Source organism: Heterodontus francisci, chromosome 19 (assembly GCF_036365525.1).
Source record: "Heterodontus francisci isolate sHetFra1 chromosome 19, sHetFra1.hap1, whole genome shotgun sequence".
Taxonomy (NCBI): domain Eukaryota; kingdom Metazoa; phylum Chordata; class Chondrichthyes; order Heterodontiformes; family Heterodontidae; genus Heterodontus; species Heterodontus francisci.
The window spans coordinates 56291363-56311303 of NC_090389.1; the positions used below are offsets into that span (position 1 = coordinate 56291363).

A 19941-nucleotide genomic window follows, 5' to 3' on the forward strand; every position below is an offset into this window, starting at 1 on the left:
GGATTAGGGAGAATGAGGAATTGAAGGAAATTAGTAGTAGTGAGGTTGTATTGGAGAAATTAATGGGTCTGAAGGTTGATAAGTCCCCAGGACCTGATATTCTACATCCCAGAGTGTTGAAAGAGGTAGCTATGGAGATAGTGGATGGATTGGTAATCATCTTCCAAAATTCTATAGATTCTGGAGTGGTTCCTGCAGATTGGAAGGTAGCAAATGCCACCCCACTATTTAAGAAGGGAGGGAGAGAGAATACAGGGAACTACAGACCTGTTAGCCTTACATCAATCGTTGGAAAATCCTAGAATCTATTTAGTTTTTTAGAGATACAGCACTGAAACAGGCCCTTCGGCCCACCGAGTCTGTGCCGACCATCAACCACCCATTTATACTAATCCTACACTATTTCCATATCCCTACCACATCCCCACCTATCCCTACATTCTATCTATACTAGTGGCAATTTATAATGGCCAATTAACCTATCAACCTGCAAGTCTTTTTTTGGCATGTGGGAGGAAACTGGAGCACCCGGAGGAAACCCACGCAGACACAGGGAGAACTTGCAAACTCCACACAGGCAGTACCCGGAATTGAACCCGGGTCACTGGAGCTGTGAGGCTGCGGTGCTAACCACTACGCCACTGTGCCACCCGACTGCGCCACTGTGCCGCATCTAAAGGATGTGATGTGGACACTTGGATAATAATGATCTGATTGGGCATAGTCAACATGGATTTATGAATGGGAAATCATGTTTGACGAACCGGTTAGAGTTTTTTGAGGAACTTGCTAATAGAATTGTTAAAGGGGAGTCAGTGGATGTGGTAAACTTGGATTTTCAGAAGGATTTTGATAAAGTCCCCCACAGGAGGTTGGTTAGCAAAATTAAAGCTCATGGGATAGGAGGTGATACACTGACATGGATTAAGGATTGTTCAACAGGCAGAAAGCAGAGAGCAGGAATCAACGGGTCATTCTTGCGTTGGCAGGCTGTGACTAATGGGGTACCACAGGGATCAGTGCTTGGGCCCCAGTTGTTCACAATATATAATCAATGATTTGGATGTGGGGACCAAATATAGTATTTCCAAGTTTGCAGATGACATAAAATTAGGTGGGAATGTGTGTTGTGATGAAGATGCAAAGCGGCTTCAAGGAGATTTGGAAAGACAGTGAGTGGGCAAGAACATGGCAGGTGGAATATAATGTGGAATAATGTGAGGTTATCCAGTTTGGTAGGAGGAATAGATATGCAGAGTATTTCTTAAATGGTAAGAGATTAGAAAGTGTAGATGTACAAAGGGACCTGAGTGTCCTCATCAGTAAGTTACTGAAAGCTAACATGCAGGTGCAGCAAGCAATTAAGAAGGCTAATGGTATGTTAGCCTTTATCGCAAGAGGATTTGAGTACAGGAGTAGTGAAGTCTTGCTTCAATTGTTTAGAACCTTGGTTAGACAGCACCTGGAGTTCTGTTTGCAGTTTTGGTCCCCTTACCTTAGGAAGGATATTATTGCCTTAGAGGGAGTGAAACAAAGGTTCACCAGACTTGTTCCCGGGATGAGATTGGGGAAACTGGGCCTGTATTCTCTAGAGTTTGTGATCTCATTGAAACTTACAAAATACTTAAAGGGTAGATGCAGGCAAGATGTTTCCTCCGGTTGGGAAGTCTAGAACCAGGGGGTACAATTTCAAAATAAGGGGGAAAGCCACTTAGGTCAGAGATGAGGAGAAATTTCTTTATTCCGAGGGTTGTGAATCTTTGGAATTCTCTACCCCAGAGGGCTGTGGAAACTCAGTCATTGAGTATGTTTAAAGCAGAGATTGACAGATTTCTAAATACCAATGACATAAGAGGATATGAGGATAGTGTGGGGAAAAGGCATTGGAGTGGATGATCAGCTATGATCCTATTGAATGGCAGGGCAGGCTCGATGGGCTGAATGGCCCACTCCTGGTCCTATGCACTTATGTAACTGAAAATTCAGGATGTAACAAAACTGCTGCCGTGAAACTGGCCAGAGACCGGCTGGTCAGCCGAGCAAATCTAGTTTGGAAATGAATAGCTGGGGACCATCGTGCCCCAGCTCGACCCTATTTTAAATGTTTTTTTAAAAAGACTTTTGTAGCTGTAAATCACGTAGAAATGTCTGGGAGAGTTTGCGCTGCTTATCAGTGCATCATTTTCGGTTCATCTGGGGTAACCCGTACTGATGTAAAAAAATAAAACATTCTCTGTACACAAGAACCAGCACTGAATCATTTTATGAATTCGGAAATAACTAAGTGCTGACTGTACAAAATTCAAGAGATCTTATTTGCGCTGTTGCAACCTTGTGGGATCGGTTTTCAGACTTGACGAATTTGAATGAAGTTTCTTTCCACGTTCTGCTGGGAAGAGGCTGTTAACGCTGCTCTGGGCCACTTCTAGAGGCAATGGGCGGAGTTGGGGATTGCGCTCCGGGAAATGGACAGGGCGTCAAACCAATACCGAGGCGCAGGCGAGCTCCAGCTTTGGGAGAAGGAAAGCTGCTTAAAGCGCGGCGGTCGTTTCGAGTCGAAGGAGAAAGTAAAGTTCTTGTCAGAAGTTTTGTGCAGGGCCAGATAGAAGCGAGTGGCCAAGGTGCAGGAAGAGCGAATCCGGGATTGCTGGAATCTCCTGGCTTTTCTCCAAGCCGCTGAGGGACCCTCTCTGTGACCCATCACATGCAAACAGTAAACTCCAAGCATGACGTTGCCAGGTAGTTTCCTCCTTTCAGTCTCAATGACACTTACTGAAATACAATTGAGCGAGTCTGTCTGATTCCTGCTAGTTGGCTTTCAGGCCAAACATTGCCAAATCCGTTGGGACTGAATGTGATAATCATGACATGTTGCCTAAACACAACTTTTGTTGGATTCTCGCTCATGTTGGACAGGCTGCTCTTACAGCGATGTCTTTCTGTCATTGCTCTTCGAACCAGTGCTCAGCTGCACTCCAGCCTGGATCATATGACTGGCTGAGAAGAGGGACTGCCTTCAGCCTGGAATTAGCTGGGGGTTCATTGCCAGCAACATTTTAAAATCGTTATTGAACAGAGCCTGTTAATACTAGGGGTCGTTCCCAATGTAATTCAGTCATTTGCTGATTCTACCTGGACCGGGGGAATGTTCTGTGTTACTATCCATCCGGCATTAGATCAGTTCTGACTGGGAAACCCAGCAACGGAAGTAATTCGAGCAGTGTGTACTTATCTCAAAGTGGAATTTTACCAAACTGTTTAAATTGTAACTTTTAGTTTCGAGGCATGTACTCGGTCTGTCATCCCGAAACACAAGGGTTCTTTTTTCCCTGTGCTTTAAAGGGACCGAGTTGATCATCAGTGTTTGCTGTGATGACTCTCAGATGTTTGTTTTCACGCCTCAGTTACGCAGAACAGTTCACAGAAGGGGTAGAACTAGTGACACTTTAACTGAGAGAAGCAAACTGTAGTGTGTATCGAGGGTATAGTCTGGAGCAGCGGAAGTAAATATGTCAAGGTTGTCCTACAGAAGCTTGCAATATTTTCAGAAATTGTATCAGGGAAGCATTCTGTTTATTGCAAGTTAAAGTTGATTTATCTTAATCACACTTGCTTTGGGTAATATTACTGTGAGGCCCTGCCTCCGCTCATCTGCTGCAACCCTCATTCATGCCTTTGTTCCTTCTAGACTTGATTATCATAACGCACTTCTGGCTGGCCTCTCCTCCCTCCCACCCCATTCTACCCTCCATCAACTTGAGGCCATCGAAAACTTTGCTGCTGGTATTCTATCCCCCGCCAAGTCCCGGGCACCTATTACCCCTGTGCTTGCTGACCTCTGTTGTTTGCGGTTAAGCAATACATCGATTTTAAAATTCTCTTCCTTGTTTTCAAATCCCTCCATGACCTCTTCCCTCCCTATCTGTAATCTCTCCAGCCCCGGAACCCTTAGTTACCTGTGCTCATCTAATTTTGGCCTCTTGAGCATCCCCAGTTTTAGTGTCTCCACCATGGGTGGCCATACCTTCAGCTGCCTAGGCCTCAGGCTTTGGAATTGCCTCCGTAATCCTCTCTGCCTCTCAACCTCACTTTCCTCCTTTACAACGCTCTTTAAAACCTACCTCTTTGAAAGCTTTTGATCATCTGCCTTAATATCTCCTTATATGGTTTGGTGTCAAATTTTGTTTGATAATGCTCCTGTGAAGCGCCTTGGGATATTTTATTATGTTAAAGATGCTATATAAATACAAGTTGTTGTTATTGTTGTTGTAGTAAAAATCACACACCTACTGGCATGACCTTGCACCTGAGGTGTGCAACATGGTAGTGGGGCAGATACTGCAGACTTCAAAAACAGTGTTTCCATAGTGTAACTTGAAGGTTACAACAATCATAGTACCGGATGTTGAGAAGTAAGGTACAGTAATCATAAGGAATGTGGGATCTGCTTAGGGGGCAAAACTACATTCCTTAGCATGAATCATCAAAACGAATTGTGCAGAAGGAATGAATTAACCTGCAAGTTTCTGTTAGAATTCTTTAATTTAAAATTAAAGCGTATTTCTTAATTAAATTAAGAATTAAAATGTACAGCAAAAGTCATTGGGAGTGTTGTTTATTGAGTAGACCTGTGCATTATTCAATTGAGTTTGCTCAGTGGATAAATATAATATTCAATGTTGTTTAATTCTAGTCCCTTATTTATCCAGCTACTGATACTGTTTCAGTTGGAAACAAAGTATTTTAATTAAAAATTAAGCCCCAGAAAATAGAAGGAAACTGAATATTAATGTCAAACAACATTGTGTCCAGACTTTTTCAAAATTATGAATGGATTAAAATGAATTGGGTATTTTCTACTTGAATCATCAAATATCGGGTTTTCTTTAAAATAGTGTGTCAGTGACTCTGGAGCACCACTTAATATGCCTGGCTGGAGGCATAGCTGATATATTTTTCTTGGCAAAATTCAATAGTATAATAAATCAACTTTTGGCCATGGCCTTGCTATTAAACAATAGCTGGGCGTAAACTCTCATTTCCTAGGATTGGCAGGGAAGCCCTTCCATGGGCTGTCAGTTTTGTAATTCTGAAATTGTTTTTAAAAGATTCTTCCAGGCACATTTTTAATTATTGGAATATACCTGTACAGTCAGTGTTGAAACCAAGTATTTTATTTGCGGTAAATGGTGAGGAATTTAATATCCTGGGTTGGGTTTAAAAATTCTCCAGTGCTTAATTTAAGAAATGCCCTTTTTTCTTCTACAACAACAATTTGCATTTATGTAGATGCTTCTTACGTTAACAAAAATGCCTAAAAAGGATGAATTCTGGATGCTGAGCAGAAAAAAGAGAGAGATGGAAGGCATAGCCAAAGGGAAGGCATTGTAGGAGATTTCTAAAGATATGGAGGGGGCTGCAAGAAGATGTGATGGTGGAATGATGGCAGCGGAATGAAGAGTGTGGGCAGTGAAGTATGGTTGGAGGAAAGTGAAGAGCAAAATCTTGGAGGAATTTGAAAGTGAGTACCTGGATTCTGAACTCAATTCACTGAGCACAGAGAATCAGTGTAGCTTGGCAAGGTGCAGCTCCAACAACACAAGAAACTCGACACCATCCAGGACAAAGCAGCCCGTTGATTGGCACCCCATCCACAACATTCACTCCCTCCACCATCAATGCACAGTGGCAGTAGTGTGTACCATCTACAAGATGCACTGCAGCAATGTACCAAGGCTCCTTAGACAGCACTTTCAAACCCACGACCTTTACTACCTAGAAGGACAAGATGCATGGGAACACCACCACCTGCAAGCTCCCCTCCAAGCCACACACCATCCTGACTTGGAACTATATCACAGTTCCTTCACTGTCACTGGGTCAAAATCCTGGAAGTCCCTTCCTAACAGCACTGTGGGTGTACCTATTCCACATGGACAGCAGCGGTCCAAGAAGGCAGCTACCACCTTCTCAAGGGCAATTAGGGATGGGTAATAAATGCTGCCCTAGCCAGCGATGCCCACATCCCATGAATGAATAAATCAAAAAGGGGGTTTGGGGCTTATATGCAGGACTTCATATGGGAGAGGACAGGGGCTTTGGAGTTCTCAAAAAGCTGTAATGCTGCCGGGTGAAGGTAGAGAGGCTGTCTAGAGTGATGAAGTTGATTGGGGCCTCAGCCCGAGTGGGAAGTGGTAGATACATAAGCAATAAAGCTTTTGGAAGTGGAAAAGCTTAGCTTTGGGTCGGAATGGATGCTGAGTTTGTGCATGTCTGGATTTAGCTTGGCCACTTTTACTGATATCAGCTTTTCTTTCCCTTTTTTTTTATTGAATTCAAATTCTCAAACTGCCATGGTGGGATTGGAACGCCCTGGATTATTAGTCCAGCCTTCCTGGATTACTTACCCACCAATATATCAAAACAAGTTAAAATGCAACATTTTATGGTAAAATATTTCTACCTCAATAATATATGGGACCAGAATTATTTGGAGGGTGAAAATGTGGAATAGAAAGTAATTGTTTAGACTGTTTGATACATTCCTCTTGCATTTTCCTCATGGGGCTTCCCTTTCTTATCTCATTTCAAAAGAATGGTTAAGATCATGGACATGACCGTGTGCAAGATTCTAAACATTAATTCACAGGCTATAATGCCCTATTTCCCACCCTACCTGCAGCACCCACCCCCCCAAACCGTCAAAAGAAAAATTCCTGGATTTTATTCAGAAGTTTACAAAGTAGAACCACAGTTGTCTCATTGGTAAAACCTACTGTTGCTGTACCTGATTATTTTAATAATACAGCTCCTTGGGATTTGTAATGACTTTCAAATCCATCTCTCAAGGTCTAGTACAATCACTGACTTATTTGGTACAGTTTACTGGTGTCTGCCACCAGACTGGAGTATAACTGAAAGCTGCTTTGGATTATGTTCCAATAATTCTGCAATTACATTGAAAGCACATAATAGGTTAATCTGTATCTGAAATGAAAAGATAGTTTAATTTTTCAGATGGAAACCTTCATTAGAACTCAAACCTCCTATATTTTAAATGACATTTTTAAGTTTACATGCAGCTACATAATTTGTGAAACCTATCATGTGTCAGTCTTCAAATAGTGCCATGAGATCCTTTTACCCACATGAAAAGGTTGACAGGATCTCAGTTTTATCTGAAAGACCGCATTTCCAATAGTGACTGGGGCTTGAACCCATCTCCTCCTCACTCTCAGGAGAAGTGTTGTACGATCAACTGAGCCAACTGTCACTGGTGGCACCACTATGTACTTAAAGATTGAGCCAATTTGTTTGCTTTTGGTCCCTGGGGCTTGGTTGGGATGGGGATGGGGCTTTGTTGTCTCTTTGCTTGGGATCAGTGACTTGATTTCAGACAGAGCACATGTAGTTGATTTAATTCCCTATCCTATGTTCGTTTGCTCTCTCCTGGGAGTTATGTGTGCACAGCAGTTGTTTGCAATGGAGTTTATGATAATTATTGTGTTGTGCTCTGGGACTTGTTAGTATGTGCACAGGAAGGAAAATTATTTACAGATCCACTATGACAGCCTAGAAATTACAAATTTTTCTTTTGCAGATTCAAGACTTTAAATATCATAGTCAGGTATACCAGTTCCAGACTCTGACCTACCTGGAAATGAAGGTTTATGGGTCAAAGATAACATTTTGCAAAAAGCTTTTCTTTTGAATGAAACATGTATGAATTCAGTTATACTTAAAACTGCAATTCTACATTTCTGATGAACATACTGTTGAAGTATGCTCACTCATTTCCAAAAGTACAATGATGTTTGCGGATTTGGAGATATTTGAAAATTTGTGTGAGAAATTGCTTGAAAATATTTAGTCAAAATTTTGCTGGAAGCATCTGGCTGAAGGTTTAAGTCAGTATTTAGTTGATATGCCATTGTGTAACTCTGACACGAAATCTTGCTTACAAAAGAGAGACACTATCAAGTGGAATTTTAAATTGATGTCTCAATATCTAAATAAAAAAAAAAAGGTCTGGCTTCAGGAGAAGATGTACATATTAAATCCATTTCCATCTATTTAAATCTTTCGAGCTCTGAGGTTTTAACAGACCTGGAACAAAACAAAATCAGCATTGAAATATAACACTTGGAATTACAAAGAGAGTTTTCTCTTGAGGATTTGAGCAAATGTTGCCATGTGCAGCAAGTGTCCCGGATAACCTTGCTGTGTTTCAAGCTGCTTGCTTACAATGGAAGTGCTGCTTTTGGTTTTGTACTGCTTTTATCATTGGGTGGGGAGTGTATGAGTCATCGAGGCACAAGAGTTCAGAAGGGAGGACTGAAGAGAAAAACTGCCACAGTTAAGCAACATATTAAGGCAGTTTCACTCCTTGGTTTGAGATTAGAGCCCAACTTTCTATTAACATAAAAATGAGAAGCAATAGAGGTATTAACCCACATAAAGGAAAGTCATTACCTCTCAACCAATAACCATGTTAGCCTGAGATTGCTGAGCCTTAATATAACGTCCCATTCTTGTAACAGATTGGCTAATTTGGCATAGATCTAGGATTTGTTTTTAATTCATTCATGGGAAGTGGGCGTCACTGAATATTTATTGTCCATCCCTAATTGCCCTTGAGAATCTGGTGGTGAGCTGCCTTCTTGAACCACTGCAGTCCATGTGAGGTAGGTACACCCACAGTGCTATTAGGAAGTGAGTTCCAGGATTTTGACCCAGCGACAGTGAAGGAATGGCGATATAGTTCCAAGTCAGGATGGTGTGTGACTTGGACGGGAACTTGCAAGTGATGAACCTAGGATTGCCTTAAATGCATTTATTAAGTGATTTAGTTTGGGAGTGGGATAGTAGAAAAATCAGCTATGATCCATGTTCCTGATCACTATTCACTGATCCCTGCCCAAAGTACCTGTGTGTGTGTATGGATAAGGTTGAGTTTCACTGTACTATTGATCATCACGTTCCAGTCCTCCAAACTAAATCAATGTACAGGCTCAATAAGGTTGCCATGTCTGGTTAGATGTATTCCTGGAGATTTCATCACATGACATTTGCCTGCTGTTTGCAAAAGTTATTACATTTAGCTGAGCCGAGACTGAGGCCTGCAGTGCTGCATTAGGAATTTTTTTTTGTTATTCATTCATAGGATGTGGGCGTCGCTGGCCAGACCAGCATTTATCGCCCATCCCTAATTGCCCTTGAGAAGGTGGTGGTGAACTGCCTTCTTGAACCGCTGCAGTCCATGTGGGGTAGGTACACCCACAGTGTTGTTAGGAAGGGAGTTCCAGGATTTTGACCCAGCGACAGTGAAGGAATGGCGATATAGTTCCAAGTCAGGATGGATTGTGACTTGGAGGGGAACTTGCAGGTGGTGGTGTTCCCATGCATTTGCTGCCCTTGTCCTTCTAGTTGGTAGAGGTCACGGGTTTGGAAGCTGCTGTCTAAGGAGCCTTGGTGTGTTGCTGCAGTGCATCTTGTAGATGGTACACACTGCTGCCACTGTGCGTCGGTGGTGGAGGGAGTGAATGTTTGTAGATGGGGTGCCAATCAAGCGGGCTGCATTGTCCTGGATGGTGTCGAGTTTCTTGAGTGTTGTTGGAGCTGCACCCATCCAGGCAAGTGGAGAGTATTCCATCACACTCCTGACTTGTGCCTTGTAGATGGTGGATAGGCTTTGGGGAGTCAGGAGGTGAGTTACTTGCCGCAGGATTCCTAGCCTCTGACCTGCCCTTGTAGCCACAGTATTTATATGGCTACTCCAGTTCAGTTTCTGGTCAATGGTATGCCCTAGGATGTTGATAATGGGGGATTCAGTGATGGTAATGCCATTGAATGTCAAGGGAAGATGGTTAGATTCTCTCTTGTTGGTGATGGTCATTGCCTGGCACTTGTGTGGCGCGAATGTTACTTGCCACTTATCAGCCCAAGCCTGGATATTGTCCAGGTCTTGCTGCATTTCTATATGGACTGCTTCAGTATTTGAGGAGTCACGAATGGTGCCTTGGGCACCAAGAATCTTTGGGGCCCCTGCACACCTCACTCTTTGGTCCATTAAAACACAAACGTCGTAAAATACAGAAAGAAACAGGCCCCTGAAATATTTACACAGTTCATTAATAATAAAGCAAATCAGCAGTTCGAGACGAACTAGGATGATTGAGCTTGGGCATGGCTGATGAGACAGGTTTTGAAGTTGGGGAGAGATAGCCAGGCTGAGGGGTTTGGGGAGAAAAAAGTTAAAATAATTTCAAAATTTACTATAATTTCTAGTGAATTTTGAATACAGTGCTGCCAAACTACCTGGGTCCATTTAATTTTTTGAATAAACTTCTTCCGGCAGCAAAGACTTATTTGCTGCACTCTACCTGCTTGTCCTGTACAAACATCATCAAGTGACAAATCAACTCCTGAATGACACACCACAGATTTTCACTTTTGGCCTTTAGCTTCTCTCAAGCCGCCATGTTTGTAGAGCAGGATGGGCGGGAGTTATAATTCTGCACTTCCAGAAAGAAAAACACAGAAAATGCTGCAAATACTCAACAGGCCAGGCAGAATGTGTGGAGAGAGAAAAACAGAGAGTTAACATTACAGGCTGATGATCTTTCATCAGAACCAGAAGGTTAAATATGCAACAACTTTTATAAGCAAGTACAGTATAAGTAAAAAGGGACAGGGTGGGGTAGGAAAGAGCAAAAGGGAAGGCACAAGATAGGGTGGAGGGCAGGAGTCATTAAATGACAAAATTAATGATGTTGAAAGAACGATGTTCAGTACCATTCACAATTCCTCAGATATTGAAGCAGTCCATGTCCATATGCAGCAAAACCTGGGCAACATTCAGGCTTGGGCTGATATATGGCAAGTGACATTTGTGCCGCACAAATGCCAGGCAATGACCATCTCCCCTTGGCATTCAATGGCATTACCATCGCTGAGTCCCCCACTATCAACATCCTTGGGGTTACCATTGACCAGAAACTGAACTGGAACAACCACATAAGTACTGTGGCTACAAAAGTAGGTCTGAGGCTGGAAATTTTGCAGCAAGAAACCCATCTCCTGACTCCTTCATCTACAAGGCACAAGTTAGGATTTTGATGGAATACTGTCCACTTGCCTGGATGGGTGCAGCTCCAACAACACACAAAAAGTTCAACACCATCCAGGACAAAGCAGCCCGCTTGATCAGCACCCCATCCACCACCTTAAACATTCACTCCCTTCACCACCGATACGCAGTGGCAGCAACATGTACTGCACACAAGATGCACTGCAGCAACTTACCACACCTCCTTTGACAGCACTTTCCAAATCTGCGACCTCTTCCACCTAGAAGACAAGAGCAGCAGACGCGTGGGAAGGCCACCATCTGCAAGTTCCTCCTCAAACCTCACACCATCCTGACTTGGAAATGTATTGCCCTTCCTTCACTGTTGCTAGATCAAAATCCTGGAACTCCCTCCCTAACAGCATTGTGAGTGTACCTACAACAAATAGACTATAATGGTTCAAGAAGGTGGCTCACCACCACCTCAAGGGAAATAAGGGATGGGCAACAAATGCTGGCCTTGCCAGCAATACCCACATCCCATGAAACAAATACAAAAAAACTTTATTTCCCTTCTTCTGGATTGCTCTAGCAGTGCTTGGGGGGTTAATCTTGCAAACCTTGAGACTTGAGGACAATCTGGGAGAGCTGGCAGCCCAAAGGCTTGCATGTGGAGAACTGCTGTTTGGGCCAATTATGAAAGGGCACTGCCACATGTTGGGACTGAACCCATAAAGAATGAGGAGACCCTAAGGAGAAATGATTAAGCAGGGAAAATTGATGACTGGTTTATTTAATTAGGTAAACTATATTTATAAACTCTCAGTGGAATGAGCCCACATCTGTGTTTCAGCCTGATTGTGTTTACTGCACTGGCATATTAAAAAGGTGCAGCTATTGGTAGAAACAACCAAGGATTACTGAAACAGCCTGTGAGAAAACACTGTGGCTTTAAAATGAGCAACTGAATGATTAATCATGTTATTGGTTCTTCAATGAATGCAGTAGTGTTCTTGCAATAAACAAATGGGGAAGCTATCATTTCTGTTTCGACAGATTCATCAAAATGAGGAATTAATCTTTTTGGTTCACTTGAACACGATTTGATTAAAGGTCTTTTAAAGGTTCTTTGAAATCAGTAATTTCTGGCTTATCAATGAGTCAATTCGGATCAAAATGAACCAGGCTGCTGTCATTATTTTGTTGGCTGTGCATGCTGCATCATGATGGATTCTGGTAGAAAATGCAAGAAGTTTAAGTATGTTAAAGGTGTTCTGGATGCAATCTTTTGAGATTGACCCATAACCCTCCTTTTGCTCCACACAGTCACACAGCTGGGTTAGGATTCTCCACTGTCATCTCTCATTGCCTATTCATTTGACAGTTGTGACGAAAAGAGTATGCTTTTGTTACCTGTTGTTATAGCAACAGTTTAGTCTATTCAGTTCTGTTCCCTTTAGTGAGTTGGTTTGCTAAATAACACTGGGCTTTTACCACTATATTGTACAGCTGAAAAGAAGGCAAAGGAAGTATTTGTTAATGCGTGTTCTTTTTAATTTTGACTTTTAAAATGTCCAGTTTCCCATAATATCTACATTTGTGAATCTTGGATTTAAAACTGCTCTGTCAACACAAGGAAAGGGGATGAATGTTTTGAATATTAATTTTTCTAGTTTCAGATTATTTTAAAACTTGAAAGTACATTCCTCTCCGAGTTGAGTTTATTCAATGAGTAGCTGACTCTCACAAAGCAGGAAGGTTGCTGGATAAACTTACAGAACCATCAAGAGAGACTCCTGACCCTATTCTTATAACATTAAATAGTGTCACAGAGTCATTTATGGCACAGAAGGGAGCCATTCGGTTCATCGAGTCCATGCCGGCTCTCCACCGAGCTATGCTGTCAGCCCCATTCCCCAGCTCTATCCCCATAGCCCTGCAAGTCTATTTCTCTCAGGTGGCCATCCAACTTCCTCTTGAAGTCATTGATCATCTTCGCTTCCACCACCCTTGTGGGCAGTGAGTTCCAGGTCATTACCACCCGCTGCGTAAAAAAAAAAGGTGTTTCCTCATATTCCACCAGCATCTTTTACCCCAAATTTTCAATCTGTCTTCTAGTCCTTGTAATATTTGTTAATGGGAACAGTTTTTCCTTGTCCAACTTATCTAAGCCTGTCATAATCTTGTCTTCTTTCTTTGGCCCCCTTGTCTCGAGAGACAATGGGTAAGCGCCTGGAGGTGGTCAGTGGTTTGTGAAGCAGCGCCTGGAGTGGCTATAAAGGCCAATTCTAGAGTGACCGACTCTTCCCCAGGCGCTGCAGATAAAATTGTTTTTTGGGGCTGTTACACAGTTGGCTCTCGCCTTGCGCTTCTGTCTTTTTTGCTGCCAACGGCTAAGTCTCTTTGATTTGCTATGCTTTAGCCCCGCCTTTACGGCTGTCTGCCAGCTCTGGCGATCACTGGCAACTGACTCCCACGACTTGTGGTCAATGTCACAAGACTTCATGTCGCGTTTGCAGATGTCTTTAAAGCGGAGACATGGACGGCCGGTGGGTCTGATACCAGTGACGAGCTCGCTGTACAATGTGTCCTTGGGGATCCTGCCATTTTCCATGCGGCTCACATGGCCAAGCCATCTCAAGCACCGCTGGCTCAGTAGGGTGTATATGCTGGGGATGTTGGCCACCTCGAGGACCTCTGTGTTGGAGATACGGTCCTGCCACCTGATGCCAAGGATTCTCCGGAGGCAGCAAAGATGGAATGAATTGAGACGTCGCTCTTGGCTGACATACGTTGTCCAGGCCTCACTGCCGTAGAGAAAGGTACTGAGGACACAGGCTTGGTATGCTCGGACATTTGTGATCTGTGTCAGTGCGCCATTTTCCCACACTCTCTTGGCCAGTCTGAACATAGCAGTGGAAGCCTTTCCCATGTACTTGTTGATTTTTGCTTCGAGAGACAGGTTACTGGTGATAGTTGAGCCTAGGTAGGTGAACTTTTGAACCACTTTCAGAGCGTGGTCGCCAATATTGATGGATGGAACATTTCTGATGTCCTGTCCCATGATGTTCGTTTTCTTGAGGCTGATGATTAGGCGAAATTCATTGCAGGTAGCTGCAATCCTGTCGATGAGTCTCTGCAGACACTCTTCAGTGTGGGATGTTAATGCAGCATTGTCAGCAAAGAGGAGTTCCCTGATGAGGACTTTCCATACTTTGGTCTTCGCTCTTAGACAGGCAAGGTTGAACAACCTGCCCCCTGATCTTGTGTGGAGGAAGATTCCTTCTTCTGAAGACTTGAACGCATGAGAGCGCAGCAGGGGGGAGAAGAAGATCCCAAACAGTGTAGGTGCAAGAACACAGCCCTGTTTCACGCCACTCAGGATAGGAAAGGGGTCTGATGAGGCGTCGCTATGCTGAATTGTGCCTTTCATATTGTCATGGAATGAGGTGATGATACTTAGTAGCTTTGGTGGACATCCAATCTTTGCTAGTAGTCTGAAAAGACCACATCTGCTGACGAGGTCAAAGGCTTTGGTGAGATCAATGAAAGCAACGTAGAGGGGCAGATGTTGTTCTCAGCATTTCTCCTGTAGCTGGCGAAGGGAGAACAGCATGTCAATGGTGGATCTCTCTGCTCGAAAGCCACACTGTGCCTCAGGGTAGACACGCTCAGCCAGCTTCTGGAGCCTGTTTAAAGTGACTCGAGCGAAGACTTTCCCCACTATGCTGAGCAGGGAGATTCCACGGTAGTTGTTGCAGTCACCGTGGTCACCCTTGTTCTTTATAGAGGGTGATGATATTGGCATCGCACATGTCCTGTGGTACTGCTCCCTCATTCCAGCACAGGCAAAGCAGTTCGTAGAGTGCTCAAAGCATAGCAGGCTTGGCACTCTTGATTATTTAGGGGTAATGCCGTCCTTCCCAGGGGCTTTTCTGCTGGCTAGAGGATCAATGGCATCACTGAGTTCTGATTTTGTTGGCTGTTCGTCCAGCTCATCCATGACAGGCAGAGACTGGGCTGCACTGAGGGCGGTCTCAGTGACAACATTTTCCCTGGAGTACAGTTCTAGGTAGTGCTCCACCCAGTGGTCCATTTGCTTGTGTTGGTCAGTGATTGTGTCCCCTGATTTAGACTTGAGGGAGGCGATCTTCCTGATGGTTGGCCCAAAAGCTCTCTTAATGCCATCATGCATTCTTCTGATGTTTCCGTCATAATCTTGTACACTTCTATTAAATCTCCCCTTAATCTCCTTTGTTCTAAGGAGAACAAACCCAGCTTTTCCAACCTAACCTTGTAACTAAAATCCTCCATCCCTGGAACCATTCTGGTAAATCTCTGCACTCTCTCAAGGATCCTCACATCCTTCCTGAAATGTGTTGACCAGAACTGGATGCAATACTCCAGTTGGGGCCTAACAAGAGATTTATAACTAACTAACCTTTTTGAAGTTCTACATGCTAGTTTTACTTTATTCTTGAAGACGACATAGGGACAGACTGAGTAATGGAGTTGGAGTTCTCCACCAACTTGAGATGGTCCATAGAGTAACATGCTTGGCAAATCATGAAACTCACCCATAGTTATGCTGCCCCAGTGACTCCAGCATTGTTATCCTAGATCTAACAGGCCACCTATCTCTATTTTGAAATACACAAAATATTGTCATTTTAGATCATTGGTATGACTGCTTGCCTTATTGAAATAATCTTCCTAACCATCCTGGCCTTAAAGACCAAAGTGCCACAAATGTTAGTCCAGTTCAGTGCATGCAGATCCACAAATGCCTATTGTAAACTTTTATAGAATACTCTGAAAGCTGCACAATTATTGAAGAAGCTGAAATGTACTCCTCCATTGTCCAAATTATTTCTTGGGTGCCACCTTTCAAGTGACTTCCCTAATAAATATACATAATTGAGATTGCCAATTCTTTGTAAAGAAAATTTCTCGGCCACTCAAACAGAACTGATTATTGTATGTTGTAAAGTAGAAATTCTGTGGCAGTATTCCTATTAGTTACTGTGAAACTTCCTGAGTACAGCCTAAATAAAAAGTTTCCAACACTGACTCAAACAATAAAATGTTACAGGAACAAAATCATTTATTGTGTAACTTGTTCAAGAATTGCCAGGTTTTTGGAACTAAGTGGATCATTGTGTGTGTTTATGTGATTGGGCTGATGATGGGGGATAGGCAGAAGAGGAAAGGAAGAATATATAAAGACTTCATTCCCTTACACTGGGGAAGAACAATACCTTCATATTATACCCCTGCCACTTTATCCCACACAGATGGACCTGATGATATCCTGAACTCACCATATTGAAATAAATAGATAAACACCTGTGCTCAAAACAGTACCTTCGTTAAGTATTAATGCCCCAAAGTGCAAGCACGTTAGGGTTAGGGTTAGTCTTACCTGTGTGTAAATACATGCAGTGATGAAATTGAGGATAAAACTTAAGTTATGGTGTAGCTTGTTGAAAACCTAATGAGAGCAACCAGCTTAAAGAAATTATTGGATTTGTTTTCTCTATGTGCTTGGTAAAAAGTTTCACTGAGTTACTTAATGCTCGAGGGTTTTGACTGACTTTGTTACAATTAAAATCTCTGTCAGAGAGTGCAATAGAACCTTCCCTATGTGGTTGGATTTTTAAAAAGCTATTCACTAATAATGAACTCACTCTCAGAATTGTGACAACTGCATTATCAGCATTTTGCCAGCCAATTAGTGATGCTATCTAGCCTGGAAAGTATATATGTAGTTGGAAATATTCTAGATATTGTTGAGGAGCAGAAAGAGGCCTACTGTAAAATGCCAATATCTTGTCTCTGGTAGCACGCTTGCCTCTGAGTCAGAAAGTCTTGGATTGAAGCCCCACTCCAGAGACTTGAACACATATGGTAGCCAGATACTTAGGTGGACAACTGAGGGAGCACTGCATTGTTAAATCAAAGCTCCGTATGCCCTCTCTGATGGACGTAAATGATGCCATGTGCTTTTTCAAAGAAGAAAGTGGAATTTCTTCTGGTGTCCTAGCAATTATTTATTCCTCAATCAATATCACAAAAACAGATTAGATGGTTATTAATCTCAATGCTGTTTGTGGGACCTTGTTGTGCACAAAAGCAGCAGCTGCATTTCCCTACATTACAACAGACACTGCACTTCAGAAGTATTTCATTGGCTGGGAGTGCTTTGGGATGTCATGGAAGTTGTGAAAGGTGTTATATAATGCACCTTCTTAGCATATTGCCATTTACTCTAGTACCCCATATTCAAATCCTGACAGGTGAGATGGAAGTCTTCTGTCAGTGAAAAGAATTCTAAGTGAAATTAATTCAGACAACCCTCACCAGACTGCCTTACCTGGAATTCTGCACAGACTTCCCACCACAAAGATGCAGATATTCAATTTTAGATCAGCCTCCCAATCTTCTTATCCAACTTACATTTCCCAGGATAGCTTTGTTGCTCACCGTAGCTTAGAGAACCTTGAGTAGCAACATTTTTCAAACCAGTCTGGCAATACTCCAGTTAGTCGCTTTTTTTTCCAATCCTGGATGTAAAGTTTAAAAGAAAACAACTGTTGAATAATGCATTTAGAAAAAAGATAATATACAGCTTAGAAAGTTGGTGATTGGAGTTCATAGGAAGGGCCCATAGCCGTGCTAACAGGTTGGTTTGGTTAGGCCCAGATATGTGTGTCTCACCTGTCAAAAAGGTCACCACCATCTGCCATTGATTGGAATTCACAACTAAGGGAAGGATTGCAAAGGATGGCTTTTCTCCAGATTAAATCGGGAATTGTCGTACTGACGTTAGGTGTCCTAAAGGGAGTGAACAGCTTTTGTGAATCTGTCAGTAGATACTGTGTACCTGTGAGTTCCCATTATGCTCTGGAATATGATGCCAGGGAAGAGAAGTAGCCATGTGGAATGCCTCCCCTTATATATGTTTACATAGGGCTCCAGTCATCCGTCTGTGCATTTCAGAGGTTACATCAGGTGCAGCTTCTGTGATTTGATCTGGTTACAAAATAAATTTTGCACGTGGTAGAATATCATATTAAAGGGCCTAGTGACCATGCCTTAAATTTTTGAGGCAGCTTACTGGATGTATGAGTTATATGTATAGTTGAAAGTTAATGCTTCAAATGAAGGATCACGTAGACCATAATATATCTTCAATATTATTCCTGGGAAAGTCCATCTAGGATTTCCCCTTACCTGACATAATTCTTCCAACTAGCATGTGCTGATTCCTCTCTTTTTTACTTAGTTTAGAGATAGATGAATTATCTATGAATATCTACGAAAGATCATATACCTTAAGTTGTGTGACAGGCTTTCATGTGAGCCTTTATTGAAGGACTGAGACTCTACACATAGCAGCAGACCAATTGTACCTTCTGTAAGCAGCTTACTGTAAGGCTGACCTGTTCTCACCTAATACACACACACACACACAATCTTTGTAATATTTTATTTAATGCCAGGGATGCTGAGTCCAATTGGAGTGGCTAACCGGGCAATTTGTGTTGATCAAACTTGGGTGCTCCTGGTGTGTATGATTTATGACTACATCGGATGGTGTCTTTGCTCACTAGGCCATTGATGCAACATGTATTCAAACACTGTGTTTAAAATTACTTCATGTGTTTTTTACAATCTAGCTAATCTGAATTAAACCTTGTCCAGTCTTTAATGTGTAAAGTCTGCTTTAAAATCTTAAAGCAGTTGTTAAACTTTGATTGCACGCAATATTTTGAACACAAAATATTTGTTCTTCAATATTGCTAAAGAAAATCTGCTTAGGAAGCCGTGTAATTGCATCAATTATTACCTATTGATAACTTTCATATTAATAGACCTGAGTGATTTAACAGTTTTATACTTTATCAGGAATGCAGACTGTTCAATATTTATTTTGTGACGTGGTTTACAAATAAGCTATTTTATAGACATATAAATAATGTTATTTCTGTATTGTTAGTTGGGAATGGCTCAGCTGTGTTACAGATTTCAATGTAGTACAGTTTCAGTTGTGTAAGGTGTTCTGTATTTAATAGTGGATTCTGGTCATGCACAATGGAGCATAATAGAAACTGGTTCCAGCAGGTTCCGGATGACATATGCTACACAGCTTCAAGAAAAGGCTGTTAATCATCAAGAGCATAACTTCAGTATGAACAATGCCGGATTATTATCGGATTAATAAATGGCTTCTTTCCATTTGCGGGTTATGCATAAGAGATTTTACCAAGCACTGTCATAAGGGGGAATGATCTCAGAAGAGTTTGCAGACTGTTGTAAACAATACTCCACATCCTACATACCAGTACCTCTAAAAGTGCTTTAGCTCTAATAGAAAATTGATTTATTTAGAAATGTCAACAGCTATTTGGAGGTATTCAGGCACTGTCTCTGCAAAAGAGTCTAAATCCCATAGTGTGATATCTCTCAAATTAGTCGATATAATGCAGCAGACTTATTTCTTATTCTTATTATTGCTGTAGTCCTCTTATTCTGGTAAAGTAAGTGACAGCCAAAATAAAATGAGCCTACTATTAACTTGCAATGCTGTGTGTGTAACAAAGATTAAGCCCATCTGTGTGTGGCACTTAGCCCAGAAACAAATTGAAAATAATTATTTTCTTTGATTTTATGTTATACATTATCTCTGATAAAATGAACTTCAGAATTTCCATTAAAGCAAAATACTGTGGATGCTGGAAATCTGAAATAAAAACAGAAAGTGCTGGAAATACTCAACAGGTCTGGCAGCATCTGTGAAGAGAGAAGCAGAGTTAATGTTCCAGGTCTGTGACCTTTCATCAGAACTGTTGTGGGAGTCGGCGGGCTTATAA

The 19941-nt window shown here is 42.1% G+C and overlaps 1 protein-coding gene across 1 annotated transcript in view; it reads left to right on the top strand.

Annotated features, from left to right (window-relative positions):
- Positions 1-2500: 2500 nt before the first annotated feature.
- The window catches only part of arhgef3 (Rho guanine nucleotide exchange factor (GEF) 3), a 371767-nt gene continuing 354326 nt past the window's right edge, over positions 2501-19941 (top strand). The window contains exon 1 of the mRNA XM_068051698.1: positions 2501-2739. Coding sequence (XP_067907799.1) covers positions 2705-2739 — 35 coding nt within the window. The 5' untranslated portion in view covers positions 2501-2704. The remainder of the gene's footprint in view (positions 2740-19941) is intronic.